The 16,467-nt window shown below is 40.4% G+C and overlaps 1 protein-coding gene across 1 annotated transcript; it reads left to right on the top strand.

Moving 5' to 3' along the window:
- Positions 1-11,226: 11,226 nt before the first annotated feature.
- On the top strand, positions 11,227-16,204 carry LOC121188544 (G2/M phase-specific E3 ubiquitin-protein ligase-like). Its single transcript, XM_041048351.1, has 11 exons — positions 11,227-11,345; positions 11,951-12,068; positions 12,176-12,291; positions 12,416-12,690; positions 12,788-12,905; positions 13,052-13,092; positions 13,865-14,175; positions 14,294-14,472; positions 14,613-14,785; positions 14,925-15,139; positions 15,237-16,204. Exons 2-11 carry the CDS (start codon positions 11,957-11,959, stop codon positions 15,470-15,472), a joined length of 1,776 nt encoding a protein of 591 aa, XP_040904285.1. The 5' UTR covers positions 11,227-11,345; positions 11,951-11,956; the 3' UTR covers positions 15,473-16,204.
- Positions 16,205-16,467: the final 263 nt, after the last annotated feature.

A 16,467-nucleotide genomic window follows, 5' to 3' on the forward strand; every position in this document is an offset into this window, starting at 1 on the left:
GGAAGGGAGAACAGGCCTGAAGCGTCTCTTCTTTTCCCGGAGTTTCCTTCCTGAACGGCGTCCTCGTCGAGTCTTACGAAGCAGCTCCGCTGGGATCATGTGTTTGTCCCTCGCAGCGCTCCGCAGCGCGATCAGCTGTTCCCTGCTGTAAACAAGACGCGCTCCGACTCCGACACACATTGTTGATAAAAATAAGTGTCCAGACAAGGTGATACCAGTAAAAAAATAGTCCGGTTCTCGAGTGCTGCTAATAAATAAGCTGTGTGCAAAAGTTGGCCAAGAAATAGAGAGTATAAGGACTAAAAGTTAGAAAAGAAGAGAGAAAAACGATAGAGCTGTTGCAACCAGCAGCCAGCCTCCACCAGTGCTTGACCCTCCATCTTCTGTGCAGTTACAGCTGGATGCACTAAACCTGTCCCAGATTGTGCAGGCCCCTACCAGATACAATACCAAGACTATGGAATGTGGCACATTCATTAATTGATGTTACACTCACCAACAGGCCAGATAGGTATACATGTGGAGTTTTTTGTCAAAGCTTCAGTGACCATTATAATGTAGCTTGATTGTTTTCAAACACCTTCAGAAAAACTTTAATGAAGAGACTTTTTTATATGACCTGACACAAGTTGAATGGCACAGAATTGGTCTTCTCCCTGATGTGGAAGTCGCCTGGACATACTTTAAAACTTTGTTGGGTGGCATCTTGAACAAACATGCTCCTCTCAAAAGAATGAGGATAAAAAAGCGTCTCAGTCCCTGGTTCAGTTCTGATCTGTGTGAGCTTACTGACCATAAACAGCACCTATGGCTTAAAGCATAGGTGTCAAACCTGTTCCACAAAGGGCCGTGTGGCTGCAGGTTTTTGTTCCAACCAATCAAGAACACCCAGTTTGACCAATCAACTGTCTGAAGACTGAGATCAGTTGATTAAATGAGTCAAGTCTGGTGTGCTGCTGCTTGGTTGGAACAAAAACCTGCAGCCACACCGGCCCTTTGTGGAACAGGTTTGACACCTCTGGCTTAAAGCAAATTCTTCTAATGAAACATCAGGCTGGCAGACATACAGGGCAATAAGAAACAGATGTACTCAGTCAGTCAGACACGCAAGATCCAGCTTTTTCAAACAGCAACTCGTTTGTAATCGCTCTGACCCCCAAAATTTCTGGAACACTGTCAAATCAATAGAAAAGAAAAATATGTCTTCCCTTTTGCCCACTGTTATTATACTCGGTAAAGTTAAGCATTGACATTACTAGTAAAATATATGGAAAGTGATTGGCTGAAAATCTTGAAGTTAGCTGAACTAAAAGTGTTAAGTTGTTGTAAGAAAAAGAGACATTTTGAAGGGGACATAAAAACAGTTTATTTGTTCTCTAAGAAGAAGAAATTGTGTCCAATTCATTAACATTAACAGCAGATATGAATGTGCACAAGTTTAACTGTGTAATGTGCAAGTGTAATGCAGACATTTGAGACAGCAACAGCTAAAACCTGCTGAGAACTAAGTCTAACTGTACTGGAGACTGAGTTCCAATGTAGTAAATTTGGAGGTAACTGGCTATAGAGCCTAATGCTGCTATATGGCCACAATGGTGTCAGCATGAAGAGAGAGGGAAGAAGAAGGGCTGAAATAAAAGGTGTTGACATTTCTCCTTGTGAACAGCAAAGTATTTAGCAGCCTGTTTGAGAAGAAAGAGCAATGAAGCTGGCTCCACAAAAAAAAAGGGGTGACCAAGGGGACACCTTCCCAGTACTGAGCAAACCTAACATGAGACATTCTATTGACATTGTGAAGACAATGAGTCAGTGCAAGAGAAGATTTTTGGGGGGAGGGAGTGTATTTTTGCTTTTAGGGTCTTGTGTCCAAGTGACAGAAGCACTCTTTGAATAAAGTCAAAGGTGTTGTTGTGTTGTTGAGGGTATTCCAAGTTGAGGGCGTAAATAAGTGGAAAGAGAAGGCACATGGCATGTGTAAGATTTTTAAGGCCATCCATCAGCACTGTTCCCTCCAAAATGATTGCAGTACCTGAAGCCTGTAGGTGCAGTGAGTCAGGAGAGTCCAGACTGTGTTGAGGAATCAGTGTCAGGATCCCAATTGAGGTGTGGGACATGTGTGGGTCATCATAGTCCTAAGAAGAATAAGAGCAAGCACAATTACATGTTAGTTATCACCTTGCCTATCTATGGTTCTTTGTCACTGCAACATGTGGGCAGACTGATGACAGGGTATACAGAGCAATCCTTAAGTTCAATTTAATACCTTTTAATAGCTTTTTTACTACCTTTTTTAAAACCATCAGGACACTGAGTTGCAAGTGTTAATCAGCGACCTTATTAACATTGACTTAGATTTTGACATATATAAGACTATAGACAACAGAATAGATTTAGAGACTGACTGATGTTGTTGACTGTAAGTTCTACATACTGTAGACACTGTATCTCCTGCACTTTCTGCTTTAGCACTTGTGGTTAGATGCTAAACTGCATTTGGTTACCTTGTCCTTGTACATGTGTAATGACAATAAAGTTGAATGTAATGACATTTATTTGACTTCCCTACTACAAAGCTGAGCCAGTCCTTAAACGCTGGCTCTTCCACCCAGATGTCAGAAAAGCTGCATTTGCCCATGACAGCGACGATGGTTGTCCGGACGTTGAAGATTTGCCGGAAGTAAACGTGAGCCAGCCAGTTGACTGTCCAGTTGAGCTGAGCGCGCAAAGTGTTTGAGATGTGGTACAAGCACTGAATATGACATCAGCATTAAACATACAGAGCTGAGAGTTCAGGATTGAGGCGAGGATCTTTGATTATGTGCTAAAGCCCACATTTAAAGGAACTAACAGGAAGTTTAGCAGATAGAATTTCAATGGGAATAGGACACCTCATAGTCTGAAAAAATAATAAAATAATATAATAATATAATAATAATAATAATAATAATAATAATAATAATAGCTCTAAAAGACATTTAACACTTTTAACGGCCTTAAATTTGTCAATTTTGATTTATCAGCTTTTAATACTTTTTCAAACCCTGCGGACACCCTGGATAAGTAAACTAGCAACTTAGATGGGAAAGTTGAGAACAATGTTGTGTTTAAGTACTTGTTAAAGTTTATTTGGTCATAGGAAATATTAGCACAAGAAATAAAGGTGTAAAGGTGAACAAATACATGTCTGAGTAAGTGAAATTTGTGTTTTTTTTTCCTTGAAGGAATTTGAGTTTCATTTGGGGTGACTCTAGTTGCAATTGAACCAAAGCATATAGAAGTAAAAAGGGCCTGCTCAGGAATAGACGATCAGTGCATGAAGTAATGCACTGATCGTCTATTAGTCATGTGGTCATCCACATTTCCTCTGACCTCTCGTGGGCTGTGAACACTTCACACCTGGTGAAAAAGGCCCAAGAACGGCTCTTCTCTCAGGAAGCTGAAGCGGACTGGACTCTCTTCTCAGCTGCTGGCAAACTTTTACAGGTCCACAATCGAAAGTGTCCTGTGCCTCAGTGTGACAGTGTGGTATGGCAGCTGCACAGGAACATTAAAACAATCACCAACAGACTCAGGGACAGCTTCTTCCCTAGAGCTCTAAAAGCAACAGCCCCACCGCAGTGAAAACAAATCCCATCCCCATACAGGACCCTCACACATGCCCCCACCCCCACCCCTGCTGATGCTGACAACCACACAGAACACAAACACAGCATTCCATACACTGGACTTGCACTAAGCTGCACTTTATTACTTACTTTACTTTGTGTTTATCTTTTCATAAGTGTTCTTTTTTAAGTATTTGTGTTATTTATTTATATGTGTGCCTTAAAGCCGGGAGTCTGCAAAATTTCGTTATGTTCGCATAATGACAATAAAGACTCTTGAATATGTTTTTATTTTTGTATAGCTATTTTTCTAATTTATCTAGTGTAATACTGTGGGCCTAGGGAGCACGGAAATTTCAAAACCTATGTATGACCTGGACATATGGTTTTGACAATAAAGCTGACTTTGAAGGGCTAACGTCGTTACAAGTGCTCATTACATCAACGTGTGTAAGCTAGCGCTAGCCCTTCACATAAATCTTGTAAAATTACTCCTTCATTCTAACTTTTAGGATAACTCAAAGAATTTCAGCAAACGTATTGTGCTTCTTAACAGTTGCTAAATCAAGAGCTACAGCCATTGATGCTGCAGTAAATCTTTCATGTTAAGTTTAGAGAAAGCCCTAACGACGTTAGCGCTAGCTAACGCGCTATCTACACATGTTAACCACTGTGGGGTCTGTTCGGACCGACTCCCTACAAAATAAATAAATAAATAAAAAGGCAGTGTCATTTCAGCTTGCTTAGGAGTATTTGAATTGGCAATCTGAAGACATACGGTTAACCTGAAACCTTTCGCCGATAGATGAGGCATACGGCATAAGACCTAAAGAACTTACTAAATAAAAAGCCGATAAAATCTTCCAGTTTGCAGCAACTTACCTTAACATGACAGAGCCACAAGCTTTCTTCCCGCTTTCAACGTGCTTGCAGCCATTACCGAGCACGTCTTCATGGGGGAATGCGCATGTCACACAGCCAAGTGCTGCCACCTAGTGTCGGGCATAGGTGTCAGGTTGTGAGGACGGCTCTTCATCACTCATACTTTCTCAGGCTTATGACTTTAATTACTTTACTCCCTAAAAAGTTTTATTAACTAAGTGTAACATAGCAGAGTCAGCAAAGTAAGCACACATCAGTTAAGATCACTTCTTATTTTAAGCTATATTAGCAAAGGAACTGAAACACAGTCTGAAGGAGAGTAAGGATGCCTACAGGAGGAAGCTGGAGGAGAGACTGGAGAGGAACCAAACCAGGGACGTGTGGAGAGGAATGAGAGCCATCACTGGTTTCCAGAGGAAAGGAAGATGTGTCGCTGAAGGGAATGTGGACCGAGCCAATGAGTTAAACCAGTTTTTCAACAGGTTTGATTCCAGCTCCCCCTCCCCCAACTATGCCCCCACTTCTCCTCTGAGTGATCAGTGGACTTCTTCACACCTCCCAGGGCCCCTAACACCTCCGCCATCTTCCTCCCCCTCCCCTCTCCAAACAGACCCAACCATCTCCCCCTCCCCCCAGATAGGACTAACTATCTCATCCAGCCAGGTGAGGAGACAGTTGGAGAGGCTCAACCAGGGAAAGGCTGCTGGACCTGACGGCATCAGCCCACGGGTGCTGAAGAACTGCTCCAGCCAGCTGTGTGGAGTACTGCAGCACCTGTTCAATCAGAGTCTTCACCTGCAGAGGATTCCAGTGCTGTGGAAAACATCCTGCCTGGTCCCGGTGCCAAAGAAGAACCACCCTGTGGCACCGAATGACTACAGGCCTATTGCACTGACCTCTCATGTTATGAAGGTCATGGAGCTGCTGGTGCTGTCACACCTCAGACCCCTGGTGAGCCCATACCAAGACCCACTGCAGTTTGCATATCAGCCCAAGGTGGGGGTTGATGATGCAGTAATATACCTGCTGCAGAGGGCTTACTCTTCCCTGGACAGACTGAACACCACAGTACGGGTCATGTTCTTTGACTTCTCCTCTGCATTCAACACCATCCAGCCGAGACTGTTGAGTGCCAAATTAGAGAAGATGCAGGTGGAGGCTCCCCTTGTCTCATGGATTGAGGACTACCTGACAGGTCGACCACAGTTTGTGAGGCTGCAGAGCTGTGAGTCTGACCTCAATTCAATTCAATTCAATTCAATTTTATTTATATAGCGCCTTCCACAATCAAAATTGTCTCAAAGCGCTTTACAGAGACCCAGAGCCTGACCCCAGAGCAAGCACTTAAGGCGACAGTGGCAAGGAAAACTCCCTTTTAACAGGAAGAAACCTTGAGCAGAACCTGGCTCAGATGGGGGACCCTCCTGCCGATGGCCGGGCTGGGTGAAAGGAGGAAAAGGAGGAAGATAGGACAGCTAGGAATGGAGGAGAGGGGGAGAAAGACATGCAGCATAATACAGACAATGTGGGTCAGTATTTACATTACAGTTAGTGAACAGTTATTGGATAATGTGTGCTCAGCAGATTAGAATTATGAAACAGAGCACGGAGGCAAAAAGCTGTCATGACTGGTAATTATTTACATTACAGTTTGCAAAGAATATTAATCAAATATTTATCTGTAGCAGAACGGAACATTAAACATGTTAGAAATAGATCATTGTAAACAATAAACAGCAGCAGGTGGGTGGAGCCAGGACCATAGGACATGCAGCTCCGGAGCCAGAGGTACCTGCAGTAAGGTACAGAGAAAGAGAGACCAGAGAGAAACAAACACAGGACTACGGGACAGAGAGGACACAGAGTTAATGACATGTAATAAAGGCTAATAAATTTGAGAGTGGGTCTGAGGAGAGAAAGAGAAAGAAGAAGAAGTGCGCAGTAAATCATGGGATGTCCCCCAGCAGCCTAGGCCTATAGCAGCATAACTAGGGGATGATTCAGTTGCCTGAGCCAGCCCTACTAAGGGCTATATCCTTAACTGTAACAGTGTCTATAGAGATAATTGTGACTAACTATAAGTTTAATAAATAACTAGGACTGTAACTACAACTAATTATAAGCTTTATCTAACAAGAAGGTTTTAAGCTTCGTTTTAAAATTAGAGAGGGTGTCTGCTTCCCGAACCCAAACTGGCAGTTGGTTCCATAGGAGAGGGGCCTGATAGCTAAAGGCTCGGCCTCCCATTCTACTTTTAGAGATTTTGGGAACCATAAGCAAACCTGCATTCTGGGAACGAAGCAATCTGTTAGGATGATATGGTACTATCAGCTCTTTGAGATATGAAGGAGCCTGGCCATTGAGGGCCTTATATGTAAGGAGAAGGATTTTAAAATCAATTCTGGATTTTACAGGAAGCCAATGAAGAGAAGTTAGTACAGGAGTAATGTGATCTCTCTTGCTAATTCCAGTCAGTACTCTCGCTGCAGCATTTTGGATCAGCTGGATGCTTTTTAGAGAGTTAACTGGACATCCTGATAATAGGGAATTACAGTAGTCCAGCCTAGAAGTAACAAAAGCATGGACTAATTTTTCAGCATCACTCTGCGACAGAATGTTCCTAATCTTACTGATATTGCGCAGGTGAAAGAAGGCGGTCCTAGAGACTTGTTTTATATGTGAGTTAAAGGACAGATCCTGATCAAAAATAACTCCAAGGTTCCTCACAGTCGTACTGGAGGCTAAATTAATGCCATCCAGAGTAACTATATGATTAGATAAACTGTTTCTGAGGTGTTTGGGACCAAACAAAATAACCTCAGTTTTGTCTGAATTCAGAAGAAGAAAGTTACAGGTCATCCAGGCCTTTATGTCTTTAAGACATGCCTGAAGTATGGTTAACTGATCTGTTGAAAAATTAGTCCATGCTTTTGTTACTTCTAGGCTGGACTACTGTAATTCCCTATTATCAGGATGTCCAGTTAACTCTCTAAAAAGCATCCAGCTGATCCAAAATGCTGCAGCGAGAGTACTGACTGGAATTAGCAAGAGAGATCACATTACTCCTGTACTAACTTCTCTTCATTGGCTTCCTGTAAAATCCAGAATTGATTTTAAAATCCTTCTCCTTACATATAAGGCCCTCAATGGCCAGGCTCCTTCATATCTCAAAGAGCTGATAGTACCATATCATCCTAACAGATTGCTTCGTTCCCAGAATGCAGGTTTGCTTATGGTTCCCAAAATCTCTAAAAGTAGAATGGGAGGCCGAGCCTTTAGCTATCAGGCCCCTCTCCTATGGAACCAACTGCCAGTTTGGGTTCGGGAAGCAGACACCCTCTCTAATTTTAAAACGAAGCTTAAAACCTTCTTGTTTGATAAAGCTTATAATTAGTTGTAGTTACAGTCCTAGTTATTTATTAAACTTATAGTTAGTCACAATTATCTCTATAGACACTGTTACAGTTAAGGATATAGCCCTTAGTAGGGCTGGCTCAGGCAACTGAATCATCCCCTAGTTATGCTGCTATAGGCCTAGGCTGCTGGGGGACATCCCATGATTTACTGCGCACTTCTTCTTCTTTCTCTTTCTCTCCTCAGACCCACTCTCAAATTTATTAGCCTTTATTACATGTCATTAACTCTGTGTCCTCTCTGTCCCGTAGTCCTGTGTTTGTTTCTCTCTGGTCTCTCTTTCTCTGTACCTTACTGCAGGTACCTCTGGCTCCGGAGCTGCATGTCCTATGGTCCTGGCTCCACCCACCTGCTGCTGTTTATTGTTTACAATGATCTATTTCTAACATGTTTAATGTTCCGCTCTGCTACAGATAAATATTGGATTAATATTCTTTGCAAACTGTAATGTAAATAATTACCAGTCATGACAGCTTTTTGCCTCCGTGCTCTGTTTCATAATTCTAATCTGCTGAGCACACATTATCCAATAACTGTTCACTAACTGTAATGTAAATACTGACCCACATTGTCTGTATTATGCTGCATGTCTTTTTCCCCCTCTCCTCCATTCCTAGCTGTCCTATCTTCCTCCTTTTCCTCCTTTCACCCAGCCCGGCCATCGGCAGGAGGGTCCCCCATCTGAGCCAGGTTCTGCTCAAGGTTTCTTCCTGTTAAAAGGGAGTTTTCCTTGCCACTGTCGCCTTAAGTGCTTGCTCTGGGGTCAGGCTCTGGGTCTCTGTAAAGCGCTTTGAGACAATTTTGATTGTGGAAGGCACTATATAAATAAAATTGAATTGAATTGAATTGAATTGTTTCGTCTGGTTTCATAGATAAATATAGCTGGGTATCATCCACATAGCAATGGAAATTTATTCCGTGCTTCCTGATAATATTGCCTAGGGGAAGCATGTATAAGGTGAACAGTATCGGTCCAAGCACAGAACCCTGTGGAACTCCATGACTTACTCTGGTATATATGGAGGGATCATCATTAACATGAACAAACTGGTATCTATCTGATAGATATGATTTAAACCAGCCTAGTGCTGTTCCTTTAATCCCAATAACATGTTCCAATCTATCCAATAGGATATTATGATCAATGGTGTCAAATGCAGCACTAAGATCTAGCAGGACAAGTATAGAGACGAGTCCATTATCTGATGCTATAAGAAGGTCGTTGGTAACTTTCACCAGTGCTGTCTCTGTGCTATGATGAACTCTAAATCCTGACTGAAAAACTTCAAACAAACCGTTCCTATGTAGATGGTCACACAACTGAGTTGCAACAGCCTTTTCAAGAATTTTAGAATTAAAGGGGAGATTGGATATAGGTCTATAGTTTGCCAAAATGTCAGAGTCCAGAGAAGGTTTTTTAAGTAAAGGTTTGATAACTGCAACCTTAAAAGCCTGTGGGACATATCCTGTAACCAACGAGAGATTTATCTGATCTAATATGTGAGTGCCAATCAAAGGCAACACATCTTTAAGAAGTCTGGTCGGGATAGGATCCAAAAGACATGTTGATGATTTAGATTTAGAAACTATTGAAGTCAATTCAGCTAGATCTATGGGAGAGAAACAGTCTAACGACAAATCAGGACTGGCAGACATTTCTAAAGATGCTGTTCTAGACATACCTACATCATTAACAGTTGTAGGCAGGATGAGATGGATTCTGTCTCTAATGTCTACTATTTTGTTGCTAAAGAAGCTCATAAAGTCATTACTAGTGAGAGCTAGAGGGATGGATGGTACAACAGAGCTATGGCTCTTTGTCAGCCTGGCTACAGTGCTGAAAAGAAACCTAGGGTTGTTCTTGTTTTCCTCTATTAATGATGAGTAATAGGCAGTTCTTGCCTTACGAAGGGCTTTTTTATATGTTATAAAGCTGTCTTTCCAGGCTAGGCGGAATTCCTCTAAATTAGTGGATAACCATTTCCTTTCCAGCTTTCGTGATATCTGCTTTAAAGTACGTATTTGTGAATTGTACCATGGAGCTAGCTTCCTCTGATGACTGACCTTCTTTTTCAAAGGGGCAACAGAGTCAAGGGTTGAACGCAATGAAGCAGCAGTATTATCAACTAGATAGTCTATATCTGCTGGAGTAACGTTTAGGCCATTGCCCTCTGTAAAACTGGCACATGGCAGCGGAGATAATAAAGATGGAATAGCTTCCTTATATTTGATAACAGCATTATCAGACAGAAATCTACAGTAGTTAATTTTTTTCTCAGATGCTGTGCAGTTCATTATTGTAAATTCAAATGTTACTAAAGAATGATCAGATAAAACAGGGTTCTGAGGGAATACTGTCAAATATTCAGCTTCTATGCCATAGGTTAGTACAAGATCAAGGGTGTGATTAAAACAGTGATTTGGTTTGTTAACATTTTGTAAAAAGCCAATTGAGTCTAATACTGAATAGAAAGCAGTCTTAAGGCTGTCATTGTGGGTATCGACATGAATATTAAAGTCGCCCACTATAATTGCTCTATCCGTACTAAGCACTAAATCAGATAAAAATTCAGTGAATTCAGACAAAAACTCTGAGTAAGCAGCAGGTGGACGATACACCACAGCAAATAGTACTGGTTTTTCTGTCTTCCAATTTGGATGTGAGAGGCTGAGGATAAGGCTTTCAAATGTACTATATTTCGGCTTAGGTCTAGGATTAATTAATAAACTTGAGTGGTAGATTGCTGCCACTCCTCCTCCTCGGCCTGTGCCTCGAGGAATGTGATAATTAATATGACTAGCAGGGGTTGACTCATTTAGACTGACATACTCTTCCTCCTGCAGCCAGGTCTCAGTCAGACAGAATAAATCAATCTGCTGATCCATTATCAAATCGTTCACTAACAGAGATTTAGACAAGAGAGATCTAATGTTTAATAGCCCACATCTGATTGTGGCGTTTTTAGGTTCAGATGCTTTTGTAGTATAAATTTTTTTGAGGTTTTTATGAGTAACACCTCTTGCATTTTTTAATTTATGCACTTTTTTTTGACGGGGAGCAGACACAGTCTCTATAGTACGGTGGCCGAGAGCGGCCGCACAAATACAAAAGCCGCAACACAAATACAAAAGCCACAACACAAATACAAAAGCCGCAACACAAATACATTAAGCCACAACACAAATACAAAAGCCACAACACAAATACAAAAGCCGCAACACAAATACATTAAGCCACAACACAAATACAAAAGCCGCAACACAAATACATTAAGCCACAACACAAATACAAAAGCCACAACACAAATACAAAAGTCACAACACAAATACATTAACCCACAACGGAAATATATGACAACGGAAGTTAGCCTCAAAACGGAAGTAAGCCAGATGGGACTACAAGACTACGCTGGGACGCAGCTAGGAGGAGTTCTGTTTTGCTAAGTAAGTGAAACGTAATTCAAAAGATTATAATTATTGCTGTGGTTATGTGATTGTTACAAATGATCGATGCTAATACCCGTTTTAATATTTATGAACTGTGACATCTGATTTATTATGACGCTAACGTCGTTGCAACGTCGTAGCAAAGTTAGCGTTAGCTAACAAAAGTATGGAGAGGAGTAGCGAAAGCACTGTACTGTCGAAGTTTCACAAACAGGGAAAATTAAATGTAGATATAGACAGTATCACATAGGACTGCTATGTTCTTTTTCCTGTGTAGTATTATAACCACAGTATAATACTTGTTATTTGTTTTTGTTTTTTTGTTTTTTTTTAGCTGATTTGAATACTTCTACTTAAGAAGAGAATATATTTTATTGTTCTGTCCCGAAAACAATTAACACTAACATAAAGTGAGACAATAAGCCCCTCACATTTTCACATTTGTATTAATAATAGTAAAACAGGTACACTGTCTGAGTCACAGTGAAATTTCTTACCTAGTCACTGAGTCAGCCATTCAGCCATATGTTAGTACTGGACAGAGACCTAAATAGTTTTGCATGTGCTGTAACTGTAATGATACTTAATTTGTGTTGTTACAGACTAAAATGTATTGCCCTTTTTGTGGATGCAACCTTAAATCTGCAACGTCATTCTGCAGTCTGTGTGGCAAAAACATTCAGTTCTTAACTGAACTTGAGAAGCCGAGCACAAGTGAAGGTAACATTTTTCAAGTTTACTTATTCAGAAGCATCAGCAATCATTTTTCATCTTTTTTATTTAAACTTAAGTTGACACTGATATTGATATTGATGTCTTTGATTCAGGAAGTACAGGAAAATGTGCACTGGCCACATTCCGGCATTTCCGGAGTTTAAAAGAAAAGGAGAGACAATCCTGTTTCAAAAGGAAAAAAGAACCTTTAAATGAAAAGCCTGTGAAGGTAACGTATTTTTTCTGATGGAAGACAGTCATTCTGTTAGCAATCCCTTCAGTCATGAATTGCCATGTGTATCTGTGAACCTGTTTACAGCTTACTGTTTAGTCACATTATGTTTCCTGTGTAGATTTCTGTAGGCATTATGAAGATAAAAGATGGAGGTCTGAAAACTGTGCGAGGAATGGTACTACCACTTATGGTGCACCCAGAGATAAATGCTGAGCAACTGCGTAAAGCTGCTGAACAAAAAATGAAGGACTTCAACAAAAAGTTGCAAGATGGTCCTTACTTTCTTCTTTACCCTGATGGCACAAAAATAGCTAACATTCCAGGAACAGACAAACCCTTCACTCTCAAAGCCTACAAGGAGGCACTGGGGAAAGCATACCAAAGGATCACAGTGTACATTTGTACGGCTGAAGATTTCAGTTGTGAGTGATTTTGGAAGTAATAACCAAACAAAAAGCTCTCCTAAACTGATTATCACCTAACTGATTAGCATCTTCCTGTGTCTGATCTTGTACTTCACAGGTCAGGAATTCAGCACAGACTCATCTGATTCAGAGGTGATCATAACAAGCCGAAGTGCTGCTGAATTTAATTCAGCTGATACAGTAGTGAGTGTAACATTTATGGCACATGTACAGATTAGAGACCCTTAACTGGGTCACAATGCTCATCAAATGAGACACTGAGATTGCTGACACTGTAGTTTCTGTCTATCAATTCCTAAATGCACATGTTTTGTGTTTTCTGGTTCCAGGTATTCGAACCTACCCTCAACAGTACCAGAGATGGTAGTCAGTCTAAACATACTGATGAAGCAGCACTGGTAATATGTGATCACTTAACCCTAATTAACTTCAATTTAAAATGTATTTATCCTCAATTTATTTAAATTAATTTTGCTGCTATATACAAAATCTCACTCATTTACGCCATTCTTCGTGTATGTTTTATGTTTCCACATCAATTGTGTTTAAGTTGCAGACTGGATGTCACAAATTCTTTGAGACACCACCTCTAAAAATCAAATCTTCACTGAAAAACTTTGCACTGTTTACAAGAAAATGTATTGAAAATGTAAATTGTAAAAGTGCACAAAAAACAGTCAGTTAAGCCCCCAAATTTAACTGTAGGAACACTATATTAAGTTTAAACTTTATTTAAGCTTGGATGAGGACCCACTTTCAACTCACCACTTAATTCCCTTGTTATACAGGTTTCACTTTCAGACACGGAACATGGCCCAGAAACATCACAATGTGCAATGGACACTACGTACTATAGGTATTATGTGTTCTCTCTCAAATTTCGAGTATCTCAGTGATGTATTTGCAAATAGAAAATTAAATAGTGTGTTTTTCTTAGCAAATATACAGAATTATATGCACCCATTGTAATAGAGGATGAAGAGAACTCGGACAGTGATTCAGGCAGTCATGATGCTCCAAAGGATGCAGAGTAAGAAATAAGTTACCAACATGCAACTGTTCTTGTTTATCTGGTAAAATATCCCTAATATTATTAGTATCAAATTAATTCATTGATATGGTTATAATCTATCCCTTGGTAGGGTGGAACAGCAGTCTGCTTCAGAAGTAATTGCAAACCTGGCACTCCAGATTGACCGCAACACTGTCAGCAGATTTAACATCTGCCGCTCTGAGTTCTGGGATGGAGCCATGAGAGGACTCAAAAGGGGAACGTTCTCTGAAGCAAAGGATCTTCTGGTGAAGTTTTCTGATGATGCTGGAAGGTTTGAGGAAGGCCTCGATACAGGTGGCCCCAAAAGAGAATTCTTATCACTTTTGATGAAAAGCTTGCGAAAACTACCCATATTTGATGGACCAGCAGAGAGTCGCTACATTGTCTACAATTCAACAGGTACTATTTTATACGGAAGGTTTAAGAAGTAGAATTACTGCTTTCAACAATGCAATGCAATGCTTTCTTAATATGGAAACTGCTTTAATTCTTAATTACTCTACACTTCTATGAGCAGCAATCAGAGAGGATGAGTATAGACTGGCAGGAAAGATGATTGCTGTGTCAATTGTACATGGCGGACCTGGCCCAAATTTCCTCTCAAAGGATCTGGTCAGCTACATCTCAGGGCAGACCAGTTTCAGCTCTTCAGTAGCAGACATTACAGATGAGGAAATAGGGAAAGTTCTACAAGAGGTATGAGGGTCATTGACTGAAGGGAGTGATACTAGTCATGAGATTCTATTTATTAAAGAGAGCAGTTATATCTGATATTGCTATTATTTATGTATTATTCTTTGTATTCAAAATGAATGAAGGACATGTTATTTTTTTAGATCCAGAGTGCATCCTCATTGGAGACACTTCAAGCTTTAATTGTACAGAACAGTACCATGTTGCAGACTGCAGGGTGCTTCAGATATGTAAAATCAGTGAAGGAAAAGCACATCATTGTGAAGGAGTACCTCAAACGGTACATAATCGACAGGAACCACAGTGCAATCGAAAGGTAGTTTTTTTTAGCCAAAAATATTTAGTTTAACAAAAAAATTGATTAGTCAATTGTTGATATGAAAATGGACAATGAATTGAAGTCATCGATGCTCTGTAGGTTAAAGTACAGATAACAATCTGTTATTGTGTTTCAGATTCAGGGATGGACTTACCAGCTTGCAGTTTTTAACAGCCCTGCAGCAGCATCCTACTGTTCTGGCCCCTGTCCTCTGTAATTCAGGTAACAGTTTAACTGTTACAGCCATTGAAAATCTGTTCCAACCAGAACTCAGCCCTATAGGAAGCAACAGGAGGGCTCAGGAGGACAAAACCAGGAGTTTCTGGGCAGACTACTTGCTTGATTGCGAAGGTTTGTTAGTTAAGCTGTCCAACTTTATAATTAAAAGTCCTAGTGTTGTTGTGGATACAATTGTCAGTCAGTTCATTCTAATGTTTTGTACTTTTAGAAAATAACAGTACCGTCACCCTGGAAGAGATCTTCATGTTTGCCACAGGGCTGCCCTGTGTGCCTCCTGCTGGCATGGACCCTCAGCCCCGCCTGCAATTTCTTCCCACTTCAAAACTACCCATGGCAAATACATGTGCCAACACCTTAAAGCTGCCTCTGTTAGACAGCTACAACACTTTTAAGGAAAACATGAGCTTTGGAATAAAGAATTCACCTGGCTTTGGATTTGCCTAAGCAGCCATGACTTTTTAGTCTGTTGTGTTGTACAAAAAATGTGCAGCATTAGATTTGTTAAAAAGTGGATGTCTTGTTTATAATTGCACCTTTGGGGAAAAAACATCATTCATTCAGTTTTATAAAGATTGTTTACACATATTTTTGTGTGTTTTGAGCCAAACTGAAGGCTCCACATGTAACATTGCATGTCATTAAGTAAAACACAAAAAACTCTTATTTTATACTGTAACTTCAGTTTATTTTATATTGTACATTATGTTTACCGTACTTCAGTTTGCCTTCTATAACCAACTAAAGGTTGGCCATACCCTTCAGGGTGACGTAGAGTTCTACAGCAGAATCCCATTCTGTAGGAGCTGTCAGGCCACTTTGCCTTTGTAGTTCTTCAAAGGTTTGCTGTTCAGGAGTTGCTGGTGCTGGAATGAGGCTGCCAAGCTGGTTTAGTGTTTCCTCAGATGCTGAAAGTCCACAATTTGTTCCATTAAATCTATGAGAAAGAACAAGACCTTTTTACAGTGAATGGGCATCACATCAGCAAATCTTAAGGTTTTAATACTGACATTTTCACTCATAGCATCTTGACTTGAGTGAAGCATTAATATTGATTTGCTTGAATTATATCTTGATGCATTTTTAGACCATAAAATAACATGTGATGTGATGAAATGTACTGATGCAAGATTATTGTATTATCCAGGATTGTGTCTTGTAGATGTAGTTGAATAAAAACATGAGTTTATCTTCCTGTGTTGACATGTATAATGTAATTTTGCCATACTCACCTGTGAGGTACATGATACATAGCCTCAGGTTTACCAGATGGGCATCGGGACTGGCGAACAGGACGGATAGTGTGAGTGTTCCATAACTGCTTGTATTCGTCCAGTTCTTTCTGCAGGACACCCAAGAAACAATGTTGCACTAAACTTGTGTCTTCAGAACTGCCATTGAAGAGATGCTTCTCCCTCAAGTCACTGAACAGATTCATCCAA

Source organism: Toxotes jaculatrix, chromosome 10, assembly GCF_017976425.1.
Source record: "Toxotes jaculatrix isolate fToxJac2 chromosome 10, fToxJac2.pri, whole genome shotgun sequence".
NCBI classification, from domain to species: domain Eukaryota; kingdom Metazoa; phylum Chordata; class Actinopteri; family Toxotidae; genus Toxotes; species Toxotes jaculatrix.

What these genes read in the sequence shown, in the direction of transcription:
- LOC121188544 (XM_041048351.1), top strand. Translation starts at nt 11,957, where the DNA reads ATGTATTGCCCTTTTTGTGGATGCAACCTTAAATCTGCAACGTCATTC. An exon ending in GAAGCCGAGCACAAGTGAAG is followed by an intron (nt 12,069 to 12,175) that starts GTAACATTTTTC and finishes TCTTTGATTCAG; the next exon opens with GAAGTACAGGAAAATGTGCA. An exon ending in GCATACCAAAGGATCACAGT is followed by an intron (nt 12,691 to 12,787) that starts GTACATTTGTAC and finishes CTAACTGATTAG; the next exon opens with CATCTTCCTGTGTCTGATCT.